Source organism: Python bivittatus, unplaced genomic scaffold (genome assembly GCF_059951505.1).
Source record: "Python bivittatus isolate LINGU-HERP-01145 unplaced genomic scaffold, Pbiv_v1 ctg000480_np1212, whole genome shotgun sequence".
In the NCBI taxonomy this organism is placed as follows: Eukaryota; Metazoa; Chordata; class Lepidosauria; order Squamata; family Pythonidae; genus Python; species Python bivittatus.
The window spans coordinates 58,564,448-58,578,360 of NW_028277075.1; the positions used below are offsets into that span (position 1 = coordinate 58,564,448).

A 13,913-nucleotide genomic window follows, 5' to 3' on the forward strand; every position below is an offset into this window, starting at 1 on the left:
CAGTAACACCAGCTAAATCTTAAGTTATATTTATTTTCTGGGCAATTTTTAAAATGTAGCAGCCAACGAAGATCATTTGGCCAGTAGCTAGGTAAGTACCATGAAAAAATAGCAGCATGCTAAATGAGGATTATTTTTCTTTGACTCTAGTTCTTTTGGCATGATATGCTTCAGTTAATATAATAAAACAGCACTGTAATGTATGAATAAGAACTTACAGGAATGATGTACAAATATATTAACATTTTTCTTCTTTTCATAGGAAGAATTTAATCTTGTCAGATTTTTCTTTCTTTAATTTAATGATTTACTAAATTCAATCAGTTAAGAATTTCCTGGCTACAGAAACAATAATGAAATGACCTTTAGCTTCTGAATACTGGTGGTTGTGCAACTGTATTCACAGTTGCACAACACAGTGCGCAGTGCACAGTGAACACAGGCATCCTGTTTAAAGCCAATTGGCAATCCTAAATAAGATCATAAGAATGAACAATCTTGTGAAAAAAGAAAAGATTGGGGTAGGGGGCATTTATATAACTTTACACCAGAGTAAGGTACTTGCCATCCGAACTTCCAGCCAACGATTGGCAGCTGTAAGGAAAAGGGAAGCGATGTTGTTAGAATCCGTATATTCAAGAAGCTTCTGCTTAAACCGGGATTCATACCTTTATATATGTAAAAAAAAAAAAAAAAAAAATGAACACAGTGGTTATTTTAAGAACTATGATGTTTTAAGTCTCTTGTGTTGAAAGTATTTACATTAATTCAGTCTTGAAAATATGACACACTATTTAAAATAATCATTTGGCCCAGTGCATTTTTAAATTCTATTTCTCTGCTATTCACCATTCATTTAGTCATAAGTAAATTAGTGCTGGGTTTATGCAGCACTTATTTATACACTACATATATAAGAGGAAAGAAAGGAGGTTAGGTATTTGGCAATAGCATGCAATGCTGGTGAATTATTAGCATATATTTGAAAAATGTGCAGCTATTGAAATTTGGAGCTGCTAGCATGAAGTTAAATAAAGCGAAGAGGTGCTAACTAGCTCTTTAACTTGTTTTTATTACTGAGCTAATTTTAGAAACCCAATATCTGAGTACTTTGCTTAGTGATTAGAATCCAAACTTCAAATGTCACTTCTACTGCACGTAAGGCAGCTGAAAAGAGTGTCTAAATATAGCTGAGTTCCACACAGATGCTTGATGGTAAATAAAATACAGGAACTGATAAAAGTCTAGTTCGTTTTGGGTTAGAAGTGTATCAATTAGTTTGAATTCAGGTTAACCTGCCCCTACCAGCAATTTATTTTAAGGCAAAGTCTGAAATCTGGAGAGGACATTTTAACCCAATGAGTTAAATAAGGAGGTAGCATGAGGGAAATGATTTATCCCAACAAAGCTGCATACAGATTTCATTATTGTTTACAAGGGCATTTTTATCTTCTTCCCATAAGGGGAAAACTAGAAATTAAAAACAGAAAGTAATCAACAATTAAAAAAAAATGGAACAGTAGGTTTAATTTTCTTGTCAACATATAAGTATTAAAAAATGCTAATTAGCAGGGACAATTTCCAGCAGCCTAACAAATGTGTGATAATTATAGTAATTAAAACATAAATATAGAACTAATTTTGTTGCTACTCAGCCAGTTCATAAAACTGAAAATAGTTTGCATGCTATGATGACTCAGTATAGTCAAATACTGTAGGATGCTGCACTTGTGGAAATTGGAATTTTGTACTGGAGATGTACTGCATCATTTCTGATTTTTTTTCCAGTTCCTAAGTTTTAAATTGAAATGTACAACGTCGATTTCACAATCCATTCAGTTGCTGAAACAGAGGAAGCATCATCTGTGCAATTTAATTTGAACAAAAAAAATAGTTAATCAAAATATTAAAAATCTCCCAAGAAAAATGTTGTCTCAGGTTAATGAAACAAGGGAGTTCTGGACAGAACATGCTAATAGCTAACTTGATACAAGCAACAACATTTTTCCCTATTCCTAGTATCTACAACATCATACAGGTAGTCCTCACTTAGCAACCACAACTGGGACTGGCAACTCCATTGCTAAGTGCTACAGTTGCTAAGTAGAAAATCACGTGACCACGATGGATTTATGACATCACTTCCCAGTCATTAAGTGAGTCACTGCAGTCGTTAAGTGAAACAGCATGTGACTGCGACTTGCAATTTTACTTCCAAGTTCTTTATTAACTCTATTGCAAGCCAGTTGGGAAGCCCACAAATGGTGGTCATGTGACCATGGGATGCTGCAATGGTCGTAAATATGAGGATTGGTTGCAAAACTGTTTTTTTTACACCATCATAACTTCAAACAGTTCCTAAACAAGGCAGTCAATAAGTGAGGACTACCTGTATTAGTAGCAGTGTTATCCCATGCTAAATTATCTGCAATTTTTAATTCAATTTAAAAACTGTAAATGTAATGTTTAAACTGTCATGGAATTATATTTTAGTAAAAAAGAGAAACTTTTTATCTCAGAGGATAATTTAAAGATAATACTTTGTTCTAGACTCCAAAAGATTAGTCTTTTAGCAATTTGATGGTATCCTTCAGTGATGCATGGTGTGTCAGGTTAACTGTTAAGCTAATGGCATAACTGCAACAGGGATTTAATTTTGCATAATGACTCATATTGCTTCAGTCAGTTGGTTCTGTGCTGACAGGGGTCTGTGCTAGCCATTCAAGTTTGATGTTAAAAAGTCACTGATGGCAAAGAGGATCCTTATTCATCACTAACTGCTCCCAATTGCTATTTAGCAGCATTTTGGGTTTCTGGGCAAGATTCTATCCCTGATGTCTTTCTTCAGTGCTGCTTCTTAATAAGTTACTGTGGAGTTTGGGGCTTTAGTTTATTTAGTGGAATAATTAACCTGAACACAAATACCAATTTGTGCCACAGTAGAGCCCCACAGGACATGTCTCAATGGTTTTTCAAACATTTCGAAAGGAAGTCTGCATAAGATACAACCCTCTCCCATTTCTCCACTGATTTCTTTTTCTTCTGGATATAAGAACAAATGCTCTGAACAGATGACAATGCATAAATCAGACCTGACCAGGGAAGTCAAGACAAATGAATGAAATACTGCAAGCTGCCTATACTGAATCAGATCACTGAGCCAGTTATCCTAGGCAATATTGGCAGGATTAATTGACAGCAGTTATCTAGAAATTGAAGTAAAAGTTTTCTTTCTCAGTTCAATCTGGACTGAAATGCCAGGGATATCTTGTCTTCCTCCTCCTCCTCCTCTTCCTCCTCCCCCCCCCATGTAAACAATACATTCCATTATGGAGTTGCAGCCCTTCCCATTAGATGCTGCTAATCAATGAAGAACACAAAGCAAGTAGCATGTGGGGACACAGAATATTGATAACTCTCATAGCTGAAAGAATATTGCAGCAATAGGCATATCAGAAAAGCAGATAATCAGAATGAATGTATGTCCAGAGAGCATTTTCATCATCAAGTATTCTCTGAGAGTGTAACTTCAGGCTGTTTTTATAATTATGGACAGCTGGAGAACTCACGATACAGTAATAAAATCAGGCTGATTAATTAGGACACAACTAATACATTTCTTGCAGCATCAGAAGAATGAAGATTTTTTTAAAAAAATACCTGAATGCTCGTATAGTTGTTAGCCCTTCCACAGTCTCTGAAAAGTGAGAAAGTAATGGAAGCTGCGTACTGTCATCCAACTGCTGTAGATCCCTAAAGCAAACATTAATTTGTAAGAAATGTGTGAGAACGTCCACTTTTCTGATAATACTTGAAATTCAGAAGTGCTGTAGACTATTTTTCAAGCAAAGATAAACATAAAATACAGTATCTAACTCAGTGACACAGAAATGTAATCCTACAGTGAGACCCTATTAAAATGGTAAAAATAAGATACATGGTTCCAAGAAGATATTATCTTAAAACAGAATATTCATGAACTCAAAGGTGATCAGTTGTGACTGTTTTTTCATTTCTGTTTTCAGATGGATTCATATATATACACATGGATGGAATACACACACACACACACACACACACACACACACACACACTTAATAGCTTCATATAAAGAAACCAGGTTTTTTTTTTCCATAAGGTAACATCTTTTGGAATGCTTACCTTGATGCTACTCTAAAATATTTCTGGATGAAATAGCATATGATGGCAAGAGGTACGAGAGCTATGAGAAACACCGGTGTTACATATGAAATCACTGCAAGAGCTGATAAACATAGCAAAGTAGAACGACTCAGGCACTCCAGGGTGGCAGGGATATGCTAAACAGACAGACAGATACAAGAAAGAAAGAAAAATATTAAATGTGATATGATTGAATTAAGCCTTTGAAATCAGCAATTCATTAGATCTTCTCTAGTTCAAAATGAAATATCACACGCTTTGAATATTTTATTTTAGGCCTTTCAGCAAAATAAGTGTGGATTCTATGAAACTCTGCACTTAGAACTCAATTACTCAGGCATATGGAACCTCATGGGTTGCAGTAGAATTTGGAAATAAATGAATCTGGTGCAAAAAGGCAGGAGTTCACCAGGAGAATTAAGAGACTTAATTTGGGTGCTAAGCGTCTGGTGCAAAGATGTGGAAGAAGTCAGATGAGAAATGAGATTAAGGAAGAAATGAAATGGCTGGTTGTCAGGCAGCTTGGAATTAGGAAAGAAATCAGAACTGAAGACCTCTAGGAGGGAGGCAGACTTTCCCAAAGAGTAGAGAGGCAAGAAATGAAACTCAGATGAGTTAGGAAAGGTATAAAAAGCTGTGGAGCTGTGGGTACACCCAGAGGCACAGGGATGCATGGACCTGCAGAGGGAAGATGATGAGCAGAAGAATCTTAACCTGGAGACATGGCGAAGAAAAAGTGGAAAAAGGAGAGGTTAAGCTAGCTTGACAGCAGAAGCCTATGAGATAAAGGGATTAAGAATCAAACTTTTCAATTAGGGAAGAGAGAAAGATGTCCACTGAATGAGCAAGAGGTAAAGGCTTTTCTCCCTGCAGCCCTTTGCCCAACTGGGATTCTACTTTCTGCAGCTAACAAGGGCAGAGGGACAAAGGATTCAGAAGAATTCCCAGGCAGCTCAGCCGATGCATGGTGAGAGAGAGAGGGAGGGGGAGGGGAGGGGAGGGGAAGGGGGAGGGGGAGGGGGGAGAGAGAGAGACTGGCAGTTTCATCAGTGAATTGGCTGGAGGAGTTTCACTGCTAGAAGAGATTAAAGGAGAAATGGATTGGAGACTACTCCAGAAGGAGGGATCAAACAGTTAAAAAAACAACAACACAGCTATTTGAGATTATGTGCAGAAACAACTTTTTGCCAAGGGAGTGGGGAAAAATTGGTTTAAGCATATGCTGTGCTTTGATTATGTACTGCATTTTTCAGGAGATTGATCATCTGTTGTATACTAAACTGCTAGCTCTGAGCAAGCCTTGCAGGATGCAGAAAGATTCATCCTATTGTCTATTCATAAGTAGAGGTTAGATACTTTTCTCAGCAGAAGCCCCAGAAGGGAGGATGGAAATCACCCCTTACAGCTCCTGCCATGCTGGCTGGAAGTTTGGTAGCAGGCTCATTTAATGTGAATCGGATAGCAGCTAGACAGACCCTGCTTGGGAGATCTTTGGGGAGACAACTCCTTGAACTCAGTACCAACTACTTCATTAAAACAGAAGCTGCACATAAGTAATGTCTGACAGTTGAATGACATTTTAAATGGCCATGATCATATTGCAGAATAAGCATTTATTTATTTATTTATATATCAAATTTGTCACCACGCATCTCGTTGAATGACTCTGGGCGGTTTACACAACTGTTAAAATCAATTAAAATTACAAAATTACAACAATAATACTTTGCCTAGGAGTCAGGATGTAAAAAGTAATCTAGGGATGAAGCAACCTTCTTGGCCAATATTCAGAAGCCCTCCTCCAATAGCAGAGAGACTGCTTTGAAGCCAGAAGGCAAATGGGTCCCCAAGAACAGTAAAGAACAAAAAAACCCTCAAATGAGATGCCCAAAGACTGGGGAGAGGCAGTCCTGGATCCACGAAATTCAGAGCATATTCACTTGACATAGAAGTCGAAGGAGATTCTCTTGCCAGTCCCTGAAACAGCTGATGGCATAAAAAACACTGCGCAGTGCAACCAAAGGCAAGTCAGCCACTAACTCTGTGCTTATCCTATCTTTAACCAGCTACAGATTTGGAAGCAGTGAAGGAGTTGCTATTTCATTTACCTCCCTGACCCCACTTAGGAATGTGCTGCACTATTTACAACAACATCTAAACATGTTTACTTAGAAATAAGATCCATGGAGTTCAGCAGGATTTATTTCTGAATAGTATGATACTGCTGTTTTTCACTTCTCATTCTGAGTAGAAAAAATGAAGATATCCTCATGGAAATGTTACATATCCTTGTTCTGACAGTGATACTGATAGATAGATAGATAGATAGATAGATAGATAGATAGATAGATAGTATTATTCCACATGAATGTTATTTGTATGGTCCTAATACGATCTGAGTATGGTTTGCATTCTAATCATTATTTTTTTTTTTGTATTGAGACTCAATACAGAAATCAGAATCCATCATTAGTGAATATGTCTCTAAAGTACCTGATCAATAGTGTTACAATCTGCTGAAAATCTGTTCAAAATACTTCCCAGAGGTGTTGTTTCAAAAAATCTGTAATAGACAATAAAAGCAGAGTTTGATATTGAAAGACGATTAAAAACTGATTTGTGCATACAGTATTTCAGTTTTTCTTGACTAGGTATGTAAAATTATTTTATTTAGCAATAGTTAATGAAAAAATACCCCACCTTCAATAAATTTTATAGAATTCCAGATGATTATGTTATTCTAATATTACTGCATTTTACAACTATGAATCATTGCTAGAGAAAGAAAATGATTAGTAAAATAGTTTGTATTAAGAGAAATAAAGAACAATAAAAATTAATACTGGAGATTAAGTAAAATGAAAGAATAAAAGAGAAATTTAGCATGATACTTGCTTTTAATTAAATAACAATAATGTATCATTCCAAGAATCAGTCTAAATGTGTAGTTTGTTTAAAGACTGGACTATTTTATCATTAAATTCTCACTCATATCAAACATGAAAACAATTTAACAAGCCAGAGAGATGGCATTCTGGTTTAGAATTCTTCTTACTGACATTGTAGCTAACCAGACCTCATCTGCAATAATCTGGATGTCCACTAGACAGTAGCAGAGGGTACAGAAAACTCTAATTCTTTGCTGCCAAGTAGGAGTTATACAGCCCAGATCTGATTGCCCTTCTGTCATGCTAACTTTCCAAGAAGACTGGATAGTCAAGCTTCTAGACTTGACTATCTTCTAGAAGTTCTGTAAGGACTTCTTTTGAATGCTTACATAATAACTGTATATCCAGCATAAATGGATTATCTAATAATGGAATTTATTTATTTATTTATTTATTTATTTAATTTCTCCCCTGCCCATCTCCCCCCAATGGGGGGGACTGGGCAACTCAACCAAAACATGAATTTCATGATATACCATATTATTCAGTAAAAATAAAGGATTTGGAATATATTTCTAATTTCAACAATCACAAATACTACTTTATTATCACTTTATGTTTCTTCTTGAACATAACAAGAAATGTATGTATGTATATATGTATTACTGCTGAAATAAAATTCTCTCTTTTTAATGTATTCATTCGATTTGCTTCCAATCTCTCTCTTGAAGTTCAGTAGCTGAAAATATATATATAATTGGCTCTAGTGATTTCCATTCAATTCCATGAGGAAAAATATAACAGAAAGGAATAGACTAAGATGAGCAAAGACACATTGAGATGGATTAAAATTACAGACTATATTGATTATGTTGATTGCATTAACTTGATTAGATTAAGTGGTAAATAAGGAGCGTATAAACATGGTACATTGAATTATGAGATCATTAGTGTTGTTATGTAGACTCCCCATGTCATTGTTTGTTTTATAACGTGAGTCCACTGAGACAGGAAAATGTATACTTTCCTAATACATTTCTACAGGATGTACAAAGAATGAAATTAAATTAGCAACTAAATAATTATTTAGGGCATAACTAAACATTAAGATTATTTAAAAATTACACATAACTTTATTAACATAGCATTCCATTTTCTTGTTTCATATAATACAATACCTCATAGGGGCCAAAATAATTTTATTCAGCAGACTGCAATGGAGCTTCTTGGCAACTTTTAAACCAGTCCATTCTACTGCTATTGATGTTACAAGGCATAATATAATCCCAACACAACCAAGAATGCTGAATATCTTTGAATAGGAAGAATGGCTAAACTTGGATTCCTAAAAAAAAGGAAGGTAAAAAAAAGACTATTGGAAAACTATAGAATTAATTATTCTATGTCAGGCTTATCTTAAAATGGTATTGGTCAGACCAGATCATCATTTCCAGCCAACTTCATCTTTTCTTGATTGTTGTGAAAATAAAATACTCAGCATTTAGAATTCAGTTTTCATAAAACATATGATGGTGCCTGAGATTAAAAATATGTTATAATCATTCTTATTAAAATAGGAAAAGATAAAGTTTTCTTTGCAGCCAGTTTAAGTCCTGATGACCTCACTGACATATCTATGCTTTCTTGGCACCTATATCTAGGTGGTTTTGGATTGCTAGCATTTTTTTCCCCTTCTACATGGCCTACAGTTGTGGTATTTGCTAATAGTCTGCTTTCTAAATACTAACCAGGCTTAGCTTGGCCACTGAGATATACTAGTATCAAATTAAGTATTTAATTGGTGAAACAGAGGAAGAGAATTCATCTTGATGAAGTCATGCTATGAGAAGTTATAATAAAAGATGGTGGGAAGAAGAAATATGGAAAGGCTGGGAGGGTCTGGATGGGGAACAACAGGCTCCAGCTGAACCCTGGCAAAACGGAGTGGCTGTGGGTTAATGGCTCCCCTGTATCCGGGAAGTTGTCATCGTTGGTTCTGGATGGGGTAGCACTGCCCCAGACAGACCCAGTGCGTAATTTGGGGGTCCTCCTGGACTCACGACTCCTGCTCGAAGAGCAGGTGGCAGCCGTGGCCAGGAGGGCTTTTGCACAGCTTCGGGTTGTCCACCAGTTACGCCCTTTCCTGGATCGGGATGCCCTACGAACAGTCACTCATGCCCTCGTTATCTCCCAGATAGACTACTGCAATGCGCTCTACATGGGGCTACCCTTGAAGAATATCCGGAAGCTTCAGCTGGTCCAGAATGCGGCCGAGCGAGCAATTTTTGAGGCCCGAAGAAGGACCCATATAACACCTTTGCTCCATGAGCTGCATTGGGTACCGGTTTGCTTCCGGGTTCAATTCAAGGTGTTGGTTATCACCTTTAAAGCCCTACATGGCATGGGGCCAGGCTACCTGAAGGACTGCCTCGCCCCCACGATCTCAACCCATCCCACCCAATCTCACAGAGAGGGCATGCTTCGGATCCCCGTGGTAAAAGAACTTCGTTTAGCAGGATCCAGAAGGCGGGCCTTCTCTGCTGTGGCCCCCACCCTCTGGAACATCTTGCCCCTGGAGGTGAGACAGGCCCCCTCACTCCAGGCCTTTCGGAGGGATTTGAAGACCTGGCTCTGCCATCTGGCCTGGGGCGGGGAGGGAGGATATCAGAAATGGGGTTGGCTGGCCCCTTAGCGGCCTGGTGTGGCCCCCATTGGCCTCTTGGATTTTTTAGCTTTTTTATTTTTTAATGCTTGGTTTTATAACTTTTAATTGTATTTATGTTTTTAGTGTGTTGTAAGCCGCCCAGAGTCCCCCATTGTGGGGAGATGGGCGGGGACAAATTAAATAAATAAAAATAAATTTTAAAAAGTGAGTTTTGAAACATAAATACCTTACAAAAAGAGCAGTTTTTCCCTGTCTCAGAAGAAATAGCATCGGATGTCCACAAGGCTAGCCAATAGTCAATGGACACCATGACTGAATGTTTGAGGAGTTGAGAAAAGATCAGTAGAGGCAAGAGGAGAAGTCCTGCTGAGCTAAGATACTTTCCACATGCTCGCCAAGGCATCTTTGCTCTTCGATGAAGGACAGAAGACAAGTTGTCATCATCATCACTCTCAGGCATCTCATCTGTAAATTGACAGGAAGAGCATTAATGAGCTATATAAATATTCCCTGATTCTGTAAACATTGTTGGCTTCTCCACCATGTTATGGAATTATGACAGCCTTAAGTTTTATATCAGATGCAGAACAAGAATCTCAGGGATTCCTACCAAAATGAATTTTTGTTCCAAAAAAAGACTTGTGGAGTTTAATGGAATTTTTAAAATAAAACTGCAGCCACTTACAGAGATCAGGACAAGAATACATGATAGAGGACGAAGTATTTGACAAACAAGCTAAAGGTCTTTTAAATGAAGGAAGTAGCAAATTAGGAGGCAGAATAAACATTGGCAGCAATTACAAATCCTCTTTTCTAGTGGGGAACTGGATTATGAAGTCAGAGAGAATTCATCTTCATCTAAATTAGAACACAGCCATTTTTTAGTTTAGTCATCTGGTTTGCCTATTATGTTCCAGCTATATCTTTGAAAGTGAGGTGGTATAGGCACAAAGAGCTAAGTATTTTCTTATTGCATGTAGTCTTTCAATGCTTAGAATTATGGTTGTTGTAGCCCAACACTTCTGGAGGGCGTAATATTGGAGAAGGCTGGCAATAGGGTTTCTCAAGTGAGTATGTCTTTGTGTGCATGTAATACAGGTAGTCCTCGCTTAACGAGCCTAATTGGGACCAGCAACTCTGTCGCTAAGCAAAGTTGTTGTTAAGTGGGAAATCATGTGACCACAACTGTGCTTTCTGGCTGGAAAGAGACAAGACTACTCAGCTTCACATCTTCGGCTTTTGTTTGCCTCCTAACCACTCCCCCGCCCTTTGGAGTGCCTGCTTACTGTCTTGCATACTGTTGCATATCAAAAGCAACACAATCGCACTGCAGCCTGGAGCTGGGAGCTGTGGGTGCACTATGCAAATAGCTTATAGTACTCTCTTGAAATCTGTCCCTCTCCAATCTCTCTGCTCTGTGAAAGGGGAGGTGAGAAAAAAAGCAAGTGATTTCTGTAGGCAATCTCTCCTTTGCCTGACCTATCCATCTGCCAGTGTGATTGCATTGCTTTTGATGTGTAGAAGAGCAAACAGCCTACTCTCTTGAAATCTCTTCCTGTCCAATCTCTCTGCTTGGGGGGAGGGAGAAGGGTCAGGCAAAGGAGAGGCTGCCTACAGAAATCGCTTGCTTTTTTTCTCACCTCCCCCCTGTCAGAGCAGAGAGATTGGAGAGGAAGGGATTTCAAGAGAGTAAGTTGTTTGCGTAGTGTGCCCACAGTTTCTTTTACTGTCACAATATTAATGTGAACAGGCTTCCTAGGATTGATCTGTGGGGTGGATGAAGGTTCCAATGGATGCTAAATATTCGAGGTTATATCACACCTATGTGAGTTAGTTCAGGAGATTCTGTTTTTTTCCCCTAAGCTTGGGACAAATTACTTTTTAAAAACTACAGTAGGAGACAAAACTGCTACTTTTTTTGGCTGATGTGCCAGAAGGGGACTCTGAGGCTTCAAAAATGGAGGATGAGGGCCTTATGTAGCCTGGACCCTTAGGTCATCTACCTCTGGACTGTTAAAGTTACTTGCCTTCTAGACTTGAAGTCTGCAATACAGTCTAACTTAACTTGCAGAGCAAATGTTGCAAAAACATAATTGCATTTAGGCATTTGACTGCCCAAACTAAGGAAAAAGTAACTCCTCATATGTATTTCAGGACTACTTCATGGAATGGTCTGTTGTCCAGGACTACTTCATGGAATGGTGCTTGGTAAATAAAATTTAGAAAATAAAGCAAATATCAACATTAATGAACAAGCTAATTCCCAGACAGTTTTGAACAAATTAAAATGGTTTTTGTTTCCTGCAGTAATTTTTTTAATTCAGCCATACTATCAGAGTATTCTGGGAAGTTGCTATATTGGTTAGGTTTATATCTCACTTTTTCCAAGCTTAAAGCAATATACCTAATACTCCTTGAGCAATTTTTCTCCACAACTATAACCCCGTAAAGTTGGTTGGGCTGAGAGACAATGACCAGTAGCCGAGGATAGATGTAAACCTGAGTCCCCCAGGTTCAAGTCGAATGCCTTAATTACTATATAACACTTAGAATTGCAGCCACAAATCATCTAAAGTGGACAGCTGCCATATACATATAGATTAAGACCTGTTTTGTTTTGCTAATAGACACCAGAGACATTTTGACAGGCATCTGACTTCAGGTGTTAAACATAAGCCATAGGAGGGTTATACATTTACTCAAACCAAGTTAGGGGGTAGGATAGGGACCATAGCTTGAAGGTTAAGAGCCTTTACCCTTCAACTCTTTACCTTCAACCCTATAATTTATATGGAAAAAATATTTTTGTTTAATATATCACATTTGGACATTTAGATTATAGGAGTATGAAGTGGATGTAGTGAGATGGAAAAGATTAAAATCCCCTTGTCCTCTGTATGAGGATGATGCCATGGGGGAGTAAAAGTAAACATTACCTTGATTCAAATATTACTCCTGATTACTACATGGACATGTTTATGTACTGTAGTTTTCTTAGCAACAATACACAAACCTTTGCCATCATCTTCTGTGATTTTTTCCCCCAATCTAACCAACAGCCCTGATTATTTCCTAAATATCTATCATCTAAATACTGACAAATAATGATCAATGTTAATGAAAATAAACCTTTTTGAAAAACTAATTTACCATCATCCTCTTCTTCATCTTGGAGTAGGACTTCTTGAGAAAACACGGTCTTTTGAAGATTCTTCCTATCTAATACAGTTTTTCTTTCAATTAAAGTCTCCTAAGGGTAGGAAAAACAAGTGAAGCTGAGTACCACCTTTATTTATTTATTTATTTATTTATTTATTTATTTATTTTCCTGTCAAATAATTATATTTTGAAATTGTTTGGATATTAAAAATTAAGTGATTCAAATGCACTTAGATGTAATGAATTTTTAATTCCATATGAATACATTAAAAGGATCCCAGGACACACATTCCATCTATCACTTGAGGCTAATGTAGACATAATGTTGGCTCAGCCATTAATAATGATTAAGAAATCAAAACTATTATATAAGTTTCAGAAGTTGGGTTGGAATATCATTAGGCTTGTGTTAACCAGGTTTCAGGTGATAAGTAGGGATTGCAAATGAAGTAGGTATATGTTGCGTGTGAGAACATGTGTAAATTGGACCATTCCTGATCTCCTGAACTTTAGTTTACAGCTGAGTTACAATTTTGTATACTGTGTTCCAAAGGATAAGATTCACACTAGATAATAAGAGTTTCAGAGGTATCCTAAGTGGGACTGGGAAGAAGCAGCACAGTAGATTCATCATGACATCTAAAGTCGATTATTTTTTCTGTTCTATCCACTGGTTTAAGAATGTAAAAAAAAAAAAAATCGTCCCCATTGCAAGTAAGGAAAAATTTTACTTCACTGTCTCTAAGCTAGTATAGCTAAATTAATACAGGTAAGAAGTATAGTCTAGAATTTCCTTGGTCTGTAGGACTCTGAATCCAGCAGATGAAATTTGGGGACTTTCCATCAAGCTATGTATAGTGGTAACATTGTTGGTAGTAACTTTCCACTGACAAACATTTTTGCTGGTGGGAAAGAATCACTGGGGTGGAGAGTGTCTTCCACTATCAGAGGGGTCATCTTCAAAAATTGTAATGACTTTCAACAATCTTGTTATGTTGTTAGGACCAAAAGTTCTAATT

At 37.4% G+C, this 13,913-nt stretch overlaps 1 protein-coding gene across 7 annotated transcripts in view; it reads right to left on the minus strand.

The window, feature by feature from the left end:
* ABCC8 (ATP binding cassette subfamily C member 8) overlaps positions 1–13,913 on the minus strand; it is a 78,742-nt gene that overhangs the window by 9,585 nt on the left and 55,244 nt on the right. For all 7 annotated transcript variants that reach the window (XR_015797093.1, XR_015797094.1, XM_088146017.1 and 4 more), the window contains 7 exons: positions 12,886–12,985; positions 9,962–10,200; positions 8,249–8,415; positions 6,676–6,745; positions 4,162–4,319; positions 3,661–3,753; positions 566–668 (listed from right to left, as the gene is read on the minus strand). Coding sequence is in view for 5 of the 7 variants with exons in the window: in XM_088146017.1 (XP_088002143.1) it covers positions 566–668; positions 3,661–3,753; positions 4,162–4,319; positions 6,676–6,745; positions 8,249–8,415; positions 9,962–10,200; positions 12,886–12,985 (930 nt within the window). In the remaining 2 variants the exon portion in view is untranslated. The remainder of the gene's footprint in view (positions 1–565; positions 669–3,660; positions 3,754–4,161; positions 4,320–6,675; positions 6,746–8,248; positions 8,416–9,961; positions 10,201–12,885; positions 12,986–13,913) is intronic.